The sequence below is a fragment of the Galeopterus variegatus genome, unplaced genomic scaffold (assembly GCF_000696425.1).
Source record: "Galeopterus variegatus unplaced genomic scaffold, G_variegatus-3.0.2 Scaffold5680, whole genome shotgun sequence".
Taxonomy (NCBI): domain Eukaryota; kingdom Metazoa; phylum Chordata; class Mammalia; order Dermoptera; family Cynocephalidae; genus Galeopterus; species Galeopterus variegatus.
This window is the reverse complement of record NW_007731791.1, coordinates 108,141-121,830: the sequence shown is the minus strand read 5'-3', so window position 1 is coordinate 121,830 and position 13,690 is coordinate 108,141. Positions and strand designations below refer to the sequence as shown.

The window sequence follows — 13,690 nt, the reverse complement described above, 5'->3', positions numbered from 1 at the left end:
CGGACCGCAACCCTCAGTGTCGCGCCCGTACCGGACCGGGACCGGCAATGGGATCGCAACCCTCGGTGCTGCGCCCGCCCTTCGCTCAGCCAGTGAGCGGGAACCGGTCTGTATGTGGGATCCGAACCCTCGGCGGGAGTGCCGCCGCGCTCCCAAGCGGCGCACTATCCAGTGTGCCACCGGGCCGGCCCTACTTATTCTTTTTTTGATGGCTGGCTGGAATGGGGATCTGAACCTTTGACCTTGGTGTTGTCAGCACCATGCTGTACCAACTGAGCCAACCAGCCAGGCACTCCTTTTACTTTGTGCTCTATTATGTTTGCCTCCTTTGAATTGTCCAACTCTTTGCCAGATCCATGCCATCTGTATTAGTATAACTCAGAAATTGGAGGACTCCAGAACAGTGGTTGAATTGAGGGGGTGGGGTAGAAGTGGAAGGGGGGAACAAGAGGGCAAAGAGAAATGAAATGCAACAGAAAGAATAATCAGACAGCTTCTTTCCAAAGCAAATGAACATTGTCAGTCTGCTTAGCATCATAAATAGCTTTCTGAAACTATTTTTATGGCTGGAGTTTCTGAACTAATTTAGTAAAGAGGAGGATACAGTTGACTCATTCGTGAAGAGTATATGACTCATTTGTACAGAATGAAAACATGTTTACAAAGGTCCACATTAAATGAAAGCTGTCATCCAACTTGATTCAGACAAAAAGTGAAAGGCAGTAAGTTAGTAGTACATTAATTCTCCAAATGCGTGCCAGGAAAGTGTTGTAGGAAGGGCATAAAACTCAGTTGATCTGGGTTGTGGTCCTGGTTCTTCCATTGACTCTGTGTGTGACCTTAGGCACGTTAGTAACTTTGCTGTTGAATCTTCATTTCCTTATACCTCTCCTGAGATAGAGATGGGCAGGGTGTAGGGTAGTAGGCCATATCTCTTAAGATCTTTTACTTCTATAAGTTGATTCCATTGTTTTAAAGTATTATGAAAAATTTCTTAAGGCTATGATTTACTAAACTTTCTTAAAATTTTAAATTCTAGGGAAGACATATAAGGAATTTGCATAAGACAGTTGTGCACAATGGAGCTGGAGGAGCCTTATTTGTGGTAAGTAACTAGATTTGAAAATTTGGGTATATCCGTTGTAATAATCCAAAAAATCTTAAACACTAGTATCTTTGGTATATGCTGGCCATTGTGGGAATTTAAATATAGCTAATTGAATTTACTACATTTCAAAAGATGTGTGGTTTCAGATTAAATTCTAGTTTAAGTTGAATTTGGTTCAAGTTTAAATTGCCAGCAGGGAAACTCCGGGAATAAGAATTTATATTGTTCTTTGGTGAAATTACTGTGAGCCCTACCTAACCTGATTCTCATCACACTTAAAAAAATCAGTCATGTTGGCTCACTGAAGTTTCTGAGGCTGCAACTTGCAGAATAATCCCCAAACTCATGGATTTTACTAATGTAGTGAATACATAAGCAGTTGGCTCTTTCTGTGTTTGGTTTTCAGGGTTTAACTCCAGTTAGAAATCTGAACTCCTCAGCTTAGTTGCACTCACACTTAAAAAAATCAGTCATGTTGGCTCACTGAAGTTTCTGAGGCTGCAACTTGCAGAATCCCCAAACTCATGGATTTTACTAATGTAGTGAATACATAAGCAGTTGGCTCCTTCTGTGTTTGGTTTTCAGGGTTTAACTCCAGTTAGAAATCTGAACTCCTCAGCTTAGTTGCACTATTCAGAAAAGATATGATAATGTGTCCCCTTTTTCTGACAAGGTGCAGTTTCCAGGGATTAATGTACTGTTTAAAAGCAATGTAGTGAGCTCATGTTATGATTTAAAATTAGCGGTATAAGTAGTAGACTCCTGCTCTATGTTTTATTTTCTTTGTCTAAAAACATCAAATTGGCCACGTATTTGACATCATCGTCCAAAGTTTCTTTCTTCTTTTGGTTTATGTCCTTTAAAAAGCAGAACTCTGAGCATGAACATATCAAGAGATTCAGTTCTGTATTCACCACACATATAAAACATTAATTGATGTAATTGTTAATCTCATTGTGACTCATTTGATTTCCTGTTGACATGCCATTTCTTGTCAGTTTTTGAAGAAGGCCTGTTCTGCTCTTGTAAGGAGAAGAAATAAAACTTCTTGTTGTCTGGTTTCTGTTTATGGAAAACATGTCCAGAAAAGATGGTGCTTTTGTACCAGATCGCTTTGACAGTCTGATACACTCTCTTTTGGAAAAGTGGACTTATATGCACACTCAAAATTTTATGTCTTAGTTTCATAAGCTTTCCAATAATTGGTAATGTTTTAGTAATTATATGAGAAGATCCTGTTCTCTAATGAAATTGGGTAATACTTTGTTGTTTGATTTTTTTTGGTCCTAAAGCTTCTCTTAACCTTTGAAGGATGCTTTCTAAAACTTTTCTAAAATTTTGAATTTTGCCAACTTTGGGAATCATACACATCAAATTTATGTTTAGTCATTCTTTTCGATGGAAGGATAAATTGATATATATCATGTTGGAATTAAAGTGGAGAGATTAAATAGTAATGTAGTGTTATTCACACTTTTGAGAGAATTTTGATAGTTTTGGAAAACTTTTTTTTTTAATAGCACAGAGATACTCCTGAGAATAACCCAGACACTCCATTTGATTTCACACCAGAAAACTATAAGGTATGACTAGCTTAACATTATGATTAATTTACAGAACAGTTAGTATCTTCCAGATTTATAAAACGGATGCTTTTTCTGTTATACAGAGGATAGAGGCAATTGTAAAAAACTATCCAGAAGGGCATAAAGCAGCAGCTGTGCTTCCAGTCCTGGATTTAGCCCAAAGGCAGAATGGGTGGTTGCCTATCTCTGCTATGAACAAGGTACTGAATTCATTTTTGCCTTAGTTCAAAGAGAGGGGAAATTGTGTATGGTAACTTCCTCATATAGAAATTACTTTAATGTCAGAATCTATGAGTTTGGGGCCTTTTAGTCATACATGTTTCCTTGAAAATTATATTTGTATTTTTGTTGGTTCCCTTAATCCAGAGAACTGAAGGAAAGCTTTTTATCCTTGCAGGAAATAGTGAAGGCATTATGGTGAAAGAAGGTTTTTCTTGTTTGTTTTTCTTTTTGAAGGAAATGGTCATAATAAAGATAAAAGATCCCAAATTTATATAATTTAGTGTCAAGATAATCTGAAGTTAATGTAATATTTAAATACTAGAATTACAGAGAAAAGATCTATTCATAGCTAGTATGAATCTTTTTAATATTTTCATCTTTGGCTATAGGCCAAAACTTACAGGCTTTAACAAAAATTTAAATAATTTGTGGCATTTATGCCACTTGATTATGCCACCTTGGTATCAACAACCTACAGAAATGGGATGGATGGCCCATTTTATATGAAGTTAGTTTGTTCATATTTTAAGATTCATTTTTGCTAATAGTTTTCAGCAGTAATCCAAATTTTGAGTTTATTCATATTTTATTAATATAATAAGTACATTTGTGTGATAATAAAGTGTATCATTTATAAAGTACTGTACAAAAACCACATATTATTTGATTTCTATGAGAATCACAACCACTAAGCCATGTTATATAATGGAAAATATATTTAACTTAGAGCTAAGAGACCTGATTTTTCTCTGGACTGACTGACTTCCTCATTGACAATAAAGGTAGATCTCTTCCAATTATTACATTATGATTTTTAAGTGATAGAGCTGGGTCTGAATTCATTTCTAATTCAATGTATATTCTACTTGACTATCACAGAGATTTTGCTACACTTCATTTTTCTTACCACTTTCTAAACTTCATTTGTCATAACTGTTAGGCTAGACCATCATCTTTCTTGGAGAATAGGAATGTCCTTAATTTATCTAATGGAATCCCAAATAGATTTTAGATTTAGTTTATTGATCTCTTATCTGCTTTGTACAGTACCCTAACACTGTGTGGACCGTTAGTATTTTTTTCCTCTATGAAAACTGTTATAAAGCAAGTTTAGTAAGGTACTATCCTTAGTAAACATAGTCAGGTGGTTATTTTTTCAATAAATCACGTTTCTTTGGGAGTTACTTACATTGTTTTTAAAATTAAAACAGCCAACTTTCTGGGCCGACCCCATGGCTCACTTGGGAGAGTGCGGCGCTGGGAGCGCAGCGGTGCTCCCACTGCGGGTTCGGATCCTATATAGGGATGGCCGCTCAGCGGTCGATACCAAGCCAAGGGTTGCGATCTCCTTACTGGTCACGAAAAAAGAAAAAAAAAAAGTCACGGTGGGGGGCAGGAACAGCCAACTTTCTAAATAATGATTTAAGTATATATTTCTTTTTTTTCTTTTTTTTTTCTCCTTTTTGTCTTTTTTACTGACCGGTAACGGGATCGCAACCCTCGGTGTTGCGCCCGCACCGGGAACCAGCAATGGGATCGCAACCCTCGGTGCTGCGCCCGCACCGCGCTCAGCCAGTGAGCGGGAACCGGTCTCCACATGGGATCCGAACCCTTGGCGGGAGCGCCACCGCGCTCCCAAGCGGCGCCCTCTCCAGTGCGCCATCGGGCCGGCCCTTAAGTATATATTTCTAATCATAGTTTTATTTTATTTTATTTTTGGTGGCTGGCTGGCATGACTAATCATAGTTTTAGTTTTAGGGGCTTTATGGCAAAAATTTATGTTTTTAATAATGGCAAGCCTGTTGGAAGTGTTGCTGAGTGGCAAGTTCAGCACAGCAAAATAGAGTAAATAACAAACTAATGTGACAACATTTAAACAATATTGTTCTATTTAGAGTTGGATGTGGGGGGGTGGGAGAGGCAGGAAATAGGATATAGAGAATAGAGTCAAGATTCTTTCCACTTTACATTTGGGGCTTTTATTTTAATGTGCCTGTCCACACTCCCGCAGGAAACATACAACCTTACAATAGAAACAAAATCCAGAAGCTCATTCATTAGTTTTTTAACTGTCACTAAGGTGTTAGGGAGGTATGCAATAGAATTCCAGGGGGAGCTTTTTCAAATTAGACAGGGCCTCAACTCCAGATTTATTAAATTATTTCAGTGGTAGGTCTCCAGCATGTATATTTTGATAGACAGTTTTCCAGATTTGGAGATACATCCTTGGTTAGAACCACTGAATTAAATAGTACAACTACTTTGTCTTTCTGAAGTGAACCATGGTTAGACATTTTTTGAAAATACATTTCCTTTAGAATTACTGATATGAAAAAGTTCAGCGTGTTACCTAAAAAGCCATTTAATGAGCTCTTCTTTCATGTCAGAACATGGATATATATATATATATATATATAATTTTTAAGAATGCCAGATAGCAAGCTTTAAAACCTGATAGATCAATGATATTAGGTCAGCTAGAAAGTTATAGCCAGGATTATAGTCATGATAGACTGTACGAGACCAGCCCTAACAAACAGCTAGAAAGCCTAGTTTTCAATAACATACTTGCCCTAAGAGAGGCATACTGAGATAGAGATCCTTTTAGTGCTAAACCCTAGGATGTCAAAACAAATAATTTCTATCAATACCTTTTTGTGAAGGGTTGGAAAGTACTAGTCCTTATGATCTAGCTTTTGTAAAGAGTACAGTATTGTTACATGAAATAAAAGTAGTGTTTTGGATTATTCTGGAGAGGGATGTGAGCACATGTGGATGTATACATATAAGTATGTAGAGAGATAAAATTTTGAGTTTACATATCTAAATGTAGATATGTAAACAGATAAATGTATAGTAAGTGAGATTTGATTCTCAACACTTTCTATTGCCATACCATTTGCATGCACTATACATGACCAATAATATCAAGGATTTTTGAAAAATTGGTGAAGAATTTTAAAAATCTAATCGTTTCCTTTATTAGAATTTGGCCACCAAATTTCTGCCATTTAGACAATTTTTTTGTGGTGGTGGTTGGCTGTCTGGTATGGGGATCCAAACCCATGACCTTGGTGGCAAAAGGCTACACTCTAACCAACTGAGCTAACTGACCAGCCCTAGACAACTTTTTATTTTAAAAAATATTTTAGACATTTTTTTTGGTGGCTGGCTGGTCCAGGCATCCAAACCCTTGACCTTGGTGTTATAACACCACACTAACCAACTGAGCTAGCCAGCCAGCCCATTTAGACAATTTAAATGACCAAATATAAGAGTTGAAATGATCAAAGTAGATATTCTTGATAGTGAAAGACTTACAAATTTAGAGAAAAAGAATATCTTTTGCACAGGTAAGGTGCATGGGAGGAGGAGGAGGAAGTGCTGGAACACCATTAGCTGCTGGGCTCTGTGTGATGTAGGTGCAGGGTATTTGCAAAAACTGAAGGGCACTTGCAGCTGTCAGATACAAGTATGTTTTCTGCTCCTGAAGAACTTTTATGTTTTTACCAAACTGAGGCAATATGGAAATTATACTTTTTATAACATATCTAAAGCTCAATTAATATTGTGTTTACCTTATTTTAAAATGTCCTAATATTTTAGGTTGCAGAAGTTTTACAAGTACCTCCAATGAGAGTATATGAAGTAGCAACTTTTTATACAATGTATAATCGAAAGCCAGTTGGAAAGTATCACATTCAGGTCTGCACTACTACACCCTGCATGCTTCGAAACTCTGACAGCATACTAGAAGCCATTCAGAAAAAGCTTGGTATGAATCTTATTGAATTTGTACTTCCCCAGTAAATTTTTGTCTTACTCTTTTTTGCCCACATTTATTTCTTCCTATTTTTTGTTCTTCCTTAGGTCTCAGACTCAAAGCTGAGTTGTTCACCTTTTATTTTTTATTTTATTATTTTATTATTTCTTGGTGGTTGGCCAGTATGAGGATCTGAACCTTTTCTTTTTTAATCAGAAAATTATGTTTTGCTTATTGTGTGATAGCATGTAGTACATTAAAAAGTGACTATATTGTTCATATATTCTTTCAAAGAAGGCATGGAACAAAGAAGATATAAGCATAGTAAGAGGGCTTTGGGAAGGGAAATTTGAAATACTGTAGATGTTGTTATAGCAGCATTTACAAAATAAACGGGCTTTTTTTCATACAAAACTGGCACTGCTGTGTTTATAACTACATAGTCAAATGAACTAAAAGGAAGTAAAATCTTTTAGTTTTGTTAGTGAATATGAAGTACTTGCATGTTATAAAAATAGTTGGGTGGTATTCAAGTATATAAAACAGAAAGCTGAAGTCAGCTCAAAATCCTACCACCCTTCCTCCAAGGTATACATTCTGATATAACAAGGTATAACAGTTGGATGTATTAGTTATAGATTTGATATCATTTTAATTATTAAATACATAAATGTAATATATCTGCTTGCTTTTTACACTGTATTTTGGCTATCTTTCTATAGCACAGGATGTATGAGGGTCCCACTTCAGAAACTTCATGGAAAAACAGAAATAAAAGACACTGTGAATCTCTCCATGAACAACTTTTTTTTTTGGTGGCTGGCCGGTACAGGGAACCAAACCCTTGACCTTGGTGTTGCAAGGCTGCACTCTAACCACCTGAGCTAACTGGCCAGCCCCTCTTTGAACTTTTTGAAGTAACCTTGTATGTTACTCATTTTTCTAATTAAGTTCCTCTTCAGTTTCTTTCACATATGCATATTTTTGCATATTTGTCCTATTGTATCCAGAGGATGTTTACAAGAAGTAGAATTGCTGAGTCAGATTTTACATATTTCGAAATGTATGAGTACCCATTTTCCTCACATCCTTAGTAATCTTTGACATTAAGACTTTCCTGAGTCTTTGCCAATCTGATAGTGACTGTGACTTTAGTATTTTAATTATCACAATCAAAATGAAAATAATACAGTCTGATGTACTGCTATAGAATAACAAACATTGGAGATGAGTCCCCTGAAATTTGACTGTTTTTAAAGGAACAAGTCCACTTAGAAATCCTTGAATGTTATAATTACCTCTAAGTATTTAGCCAGATCTCACGAGTTTTGATAAGTTTGCATAGTTTTTTGTAATTATACAAAGAATTTTTTTCTTTTTTAAAGAAATTTAATGTTCTTAAATACTGTTCATATATCTCTGCAATATATTGTGGCTTTTTTCCCCTTAATCAAATTGTTATTAAAATATAACTGGTCCTTACAGCGATCATTTATATTTTTAGGAATAAAGGTTGGGGAGACCACACCTGACAAACTTTTCACTCTTATAGAGGTGGAATGTTTAGGGGCCTGTGTAAATGCACCAATGGTTCAAATAAATGACAACTACTATGTGAGTATTTCACTTAATGTATATTAGTTATATGATGTCATATTTAAAATGTTTAATTTTGTTTTCTATAGATGTTGATTTATTATTTATTTATTTAGAAGAAACTGTTAGCATAAATATCCAGAAGGTTTTTAAGAAATTATTTTTAAACATTTTTGCATGTACCTCCAGAAGTTAATAACAAATTTTAGAAACTTAAATTATGAAAAACTTATTAATTTACATATAAATACAGAAAATAACCCTGGTGTAGTAACCACCAAGACTTAACAGTAACATTTTGCCACATTTGCTTCGGGTACTATCATCATCATCATCATCATCATTTGTAGAAATAAGCCACAGATACAGGTGAAGCACCCCCACCCCAAATCCTATTCTCTTCTTTTCATTCCCAGATAACCATTATCATTAAGTTAGTGTGTATTCTTCCTGTACATATTTTTAAACTTTTTCTATATACTTATGTATATATATGTGTGTATACATATACATACATGTGTGTATATATATATATATATATACACACACACACACGTTATATTGCTCGTTTTAAAAATTTTAGGGCCGGCCCGGTGGCGCACTGCTACAGTGCGCCGCTTGGGAGTGCGGTGGCGCTCCCGCCGAGGGTTCGGATCCCACATACAGACTGGCCGCTCACTGGCTGAGCGAGGTGCGGGAGCAACACCGAGGGTTGCGATCCCGTTGCCGGTCCCGGTCCGGTCCGGGCGCTACACTGAGGGTTGCGATCCATTGCTGGTCATGTTGCGATCCCGTTGCCGGTCCCGGTCCGGTACGGGTGCGACACTGAGGGTTGCGATCTGTTCCCAGACACGAAAAAAGACAAAAAGGAAAAAAAAAATATTTTATAGAGATGGTATCATACCTCTAAGTAGTGCTTTAGCCGGATCTCACAAGTTTTGATAAGTTTTGCATTTTGAGTTCTTTGACCTATAAATTTTCTAGAAGTTTATTTATACACAAATGTGTGGAGTTTTCTAATTCTTTTTTTAAATTGCTTGCTACCCTAGTTATATCATGTTTTTCATTCATGAGGTCTTGTTAGTTCATATTTCTTAGAAATTTGTTCATGGAAATCCTTTGAAGCCTGCATTGAAAGTATATTCTTCATGAAGGGATTTACTCTTCTCTCTTGCTTCTTCCTGGAAGTACTGCTGGCTTTAAAAAAAAAAGCCCCTCTCCTTATACCCTAGGCCTCCCTCACCCCCCAATGTGAAAGGTTCCAGACTAGCAGTTTTCTTTGAGGGACAGTTTAATTTCTAGTTTACCCTTATTTTGAGGGCATAGCTTTTTGAGATCTTAACTTTGTGTGTTTGGATGTCTCGTTTTAGACTCTCTTGGGCTGGCATGAGGCTTGTCCTTTGCCCCCTCTAGGCTCAGAAACCCTGAAGCCAAGTTTACTTGGCATTTCACTTGTCTCCCTGGGTTTTCATTGTGTTTTTGGCCTTTGGATATTTATTTCTTGATTTAAATAGGAATTAAAGAATCAAGGCTTTGTATGAAGCATTATAAGTCTAAATATAGTAGCCTATGAACAGATTTGTCCAAGAGATAGAGATTCTTTCAGTTAGTAGTAATTGGATCTTTAGGTTAGGCATCCTTATAAGTTACTACAACTACTAGTGCTAATTACTATTTGTACCTCACTGCTTCTTCAAGAGTATAGTATTTATTGACCATGTATTTTGGCACTGTTCTACTTTATACATTTTCTTTTTTAATCCTCAAAAACACACTGAAGTAGGTTTTCAAATAAAGAAACAAACTTGTGAAGGCCAAGTAACTTGTCCAAGATTACTAGCTAGTAAGTGATGGAGCCAGGATTCAAATGTAGATGTACTTCACTTGAAAGCACTACTCTATACTGCCTCTTCAGCTACAGCTCTTGTTGCATATTATATTTAGTAGTATATCATGTATATAGGAGTTATTCAGTTGTTGCTACCTTGGTAACTATCTTGTGAGCTGAGAGAGACATAAAAAAACTTAAGTGATATTAGGGATTTGTAGATTTCAGCAATAGGAAGTAATTTTTCTATATGATAGTTGTAATTTTTTTTTTTTAGGAGGATCTGACACCTAAGGATGTTGAAGAAATCATTGATGAGCTTAAGGCTGGCAAAATTCCAAAACCTGGGCCAAGGTATGCTTTTATTTATGCATAATAAGTTTTAATGGCTTAACCTAAATTAATCTTTCACATAAACTTAATTTTCAAAATTTTATACCCTAAGATCATAGAAGCTTTGGATATTATCTAAGCCAACCTGTTATCTACAGCAAGAATTTTTTTCCTTTAAAACCCTATCAAATAATCAAGCTGATAGTGCCTTAATATTTATAAAGAAAAATTTACTATAAATAGAAATGTGTTCTGTAGTTTAAAAGTACATGTCTCCCTTTAATTTGGCTAAAGATCCAATTCTGCCCTTTGAATCTACTCAAGATAATTTTAATATCTCTTCCAAATGACAGCTTTTCAGTTACTTGAAAAGCTTTTCAGTTATCCTGTCTTCCTCCTATCTTTTTCTCAGATTGAATATCTAGTTTTTTCATTGTTTTTCCCTGTGTGACATAGTTTTTGGTCTCACTCCTCTGTGGGTTTTCTAGTTGGCCAGTGAATTTAATGTGATACTTAAAACTAATCACAGTATTTGAGCTAGGTACCAAGCAGTACAGAGCACTGTGGGACTTCCTCCTTTGTTCTAGACTTTATACTTGTAATAATCCAGTCTCGTTACATTAACTCTTACTTCAAATACATTACACAATTAATTGCACTTAGTTAGAATGCCTGTATATTTTTCAATTTATCAGCTGTTTATCCAGGTTGCTCCCATCCTATAGTTGTTATACTAATTACTTTTCTTTTAATTATGAACTTGAACTCTTACTGCTAAACAAACCCCTATTCCACATCTAAGCGTTCAGTTACTCAAAATTCTCTTAATAGTAGCAATTGTTTGCCTGGTTTTATGTAGCTGTAATCTCTCTGTATCTTTTTCTGCTTATGTCAGATAAACTTTTCCTTCTGTTAACATATTTGTAGGCCAATATAGTATTCCAGTGTTTTAAAAGAGCTATGATGTGTTTGTTTGTTTGTTTCTTAATAAGTCCCTGTCCTTCAGTCTCAGGAGTTTAAGACAAAAGACAGGCCTAATTTTTGACTCTTTTTTTTTTTTTTTTTTAATGGTAACTACATGGTTTTATGTGAGGGTACTTCAAAAAGTTCACAGAAAGTGATGTGCTCTTTATTCCCCTATTATAAATTTTTTTTTCCTAATTTTTAATTATAAATAACAATTCTCTGAAGTTATATTACTAAGTCAGAGGGTATGAGTGGTTTTATAGTTTGCTCTCTAGAAGTATTCATCCATTGTTCTGGCAGACTAATAAGCTTAATGAGAAAATTAGGTTAATTCAGGATAACTTAATTTTTTACTCTTTTTTTTTTTTTTTTTTAATGGTAACTACATGGTTTTATGTGAGGGTACTTCAAAAAGTTCACAGAAAGTGATGTGCTCTTTATTCCCCTATTATAAATTTTTTTTCCTAATTTTTAATTATAAATAACAATTCTCTGAAGTTATATTACTAAGTCAGAGGGTATGAGTGGTTTTATAGTTTGCTCTCTAGAAGTATTCATCCATTGTTCTGGCAGACTAATAAGCTTAATGAGAAAATTAGGTTAATTCAGGATAACTTAAGTTTAATAAATACTAGCTGGCCCATGTTGACTATTACTTTCTTTTCTAAGAAACATACACTACTCTCCACACCCTGGGCCTAGAGAGTTGAATTTACTTAAAAATGTTGGGCCATACTTGCTTTTTTAGGAGGTAAAACATTTTCATTGTAAAAAATCATTCTCCTTTATGGAGGCAACTGAAGTGAAGTCTTTTGTTGTTTACAAAATTAATGTTGTTAACTTTAGAATATTTTTCTTAGCCAGTGGTCCTATTCCTTATTCTTGCTTCTAATATAGAGATACCCCTCCCCTAAAGTACATATTTCAAAGTATTTTCCACAAGCTTCAGCTCTTTGTTAGGATTCAAATGTTGTAAAATAAGTTTATGTTACTCTTATGTTTGTACTTAAACCCATAATATCTTTCAACTTTTGAGTACTTTTAATCCAATATTATTCTCTTACCGCACAAACAGATAGTTGCTTTGTCACTTGATTATATATTACATATTCAACATTCATATATTTTACAAACATTTTTTGAGTGTCTGCTGTGTGCCAGGAACTATTTTAGTTTGTATATCCAATCATGAACATGATAAAGTTTTCACATATCTTGTATTTTAGTGATAGAGACAAACCACTAATGTAATGTCTGAGTGATAAATGCTACGAAGAAAAATGAAGCAGGGATAGGGGAGAGAGAATGATTGGGAGTAAATTTAGTCAGGAGAGCCCTCTCTGAGGTGGTAACATCTGAGCCATGACCTGAATGATAAGCTAGAGGGAACCATGTAAAGAACTGGAGGAAACAATGTTTCCGGGACGGAAAGAGGATGTATTAAGGTCCTGGAGGAAAAGTAAGACAACAGTCTGGTTGCAGTGAGGTGATCAAAGAAGGAAAATGGTGAAAGGGGTCAAAGATGGAGATGGGGCCCAGATATGTAATCTGGGTTGAATCCTAAATATAAAAAAAATATAATAAAATATAATAAAAAGCTCTTGTTGGAGTATTTTTAAGTAGGGAATGATATGACCTTGTTAAAAATATTGTCTTAATTGCTATGTGGAGAATAGTTTAGAATTGAGTAGATGTGCTGGGGCTGAGGAATTATGAGATTTCTAGCTTTTTGTTTTGAGCATCTCCGTGGTTCTTTTAGCTAAAATGGAGAAGATTTGGGGTATGGCAAGTTTGGAGAAGAAAAGTCAAGAATTTTGTTTGGACATGGGAAATTTGAGATGGTAGAGTGCTGATAGGTAGATATGAGTCTGGAATTCAGGGACTAGATTAGGGCTGGAAATACAAATCGGGGATTCATCAGTTATTGTAAGTGGTTTTTAAAGTTGTAAGTCAGGATGAAAAATCAGGGATGAAATTAGAATTTGTTGTTGTTAACATAGGAGATACTATAATATGTGTGTGTGTGTGTGTTTTGTTTTTTTTTTTTCTAAAGATGACCAGTAAGGGGATCTTAACCCTTGACTTAGTGTTGTCAGAACCACGCTCTCCCAAGTGAGCCAACTGGCCATCCCTATGTAGGGATCCGAACCTGTGGCCTTGGTGGTATCAGCACCACACTCTCCCGAGTGAGCCACGGGCCGGCCCTTATACTATAATATATTTTAATAATAAACAGGAACTAAATACCACAGTTAAGCATTTTCAACATTCAGTAATAATAGGGATGT

At 35.5% G+C, this 13,690-nt stretch overlaps 1 protein-coding gene across 1 annotated transcript in view; it reads left to right on the top strand.

Moving 5' to 3' along the window:
• NDUFV2 (NADH dehydrogenase (ubiquinone) flavoprotein 2, 24kDa) overlaps nucleotides 1-13,690 on the top strand; it is a 33,051-nt gene that overhangs the window by 14,654 nt on the left and 4,707 nt on the right. The window contains exons 2-7 of the mRNA XM_008589827.1: nucleotides 1,040-1,105; nucleotides 2,629-2,691; nucleotides 2,778-2,894; nucleotides 6,523-6,691; nucleotides 8,184-8,293; nucleotides 10,381-10,457. Coding sequence (XP_008588049.1) covers nucleotides 1,040-1,105; nucleotides 2,629-2,691; nucleotides 2,778-2,894; nucleotides 6,523-6,691; nucleotides 8,184-8,293; nucleotides 10,381-10,457 — 602 coding nt within the window. The remainder of the gene's footprint in view (nucleotides 1-1,039; nucleotides 1,106-2,628; nucleotides 2,692-2,777; nucleotides 2,895-6,522; nucleotides 6,692-8,183; nucleotides 8,294-10,380; nucleotides 10,458-13,690) is intronic.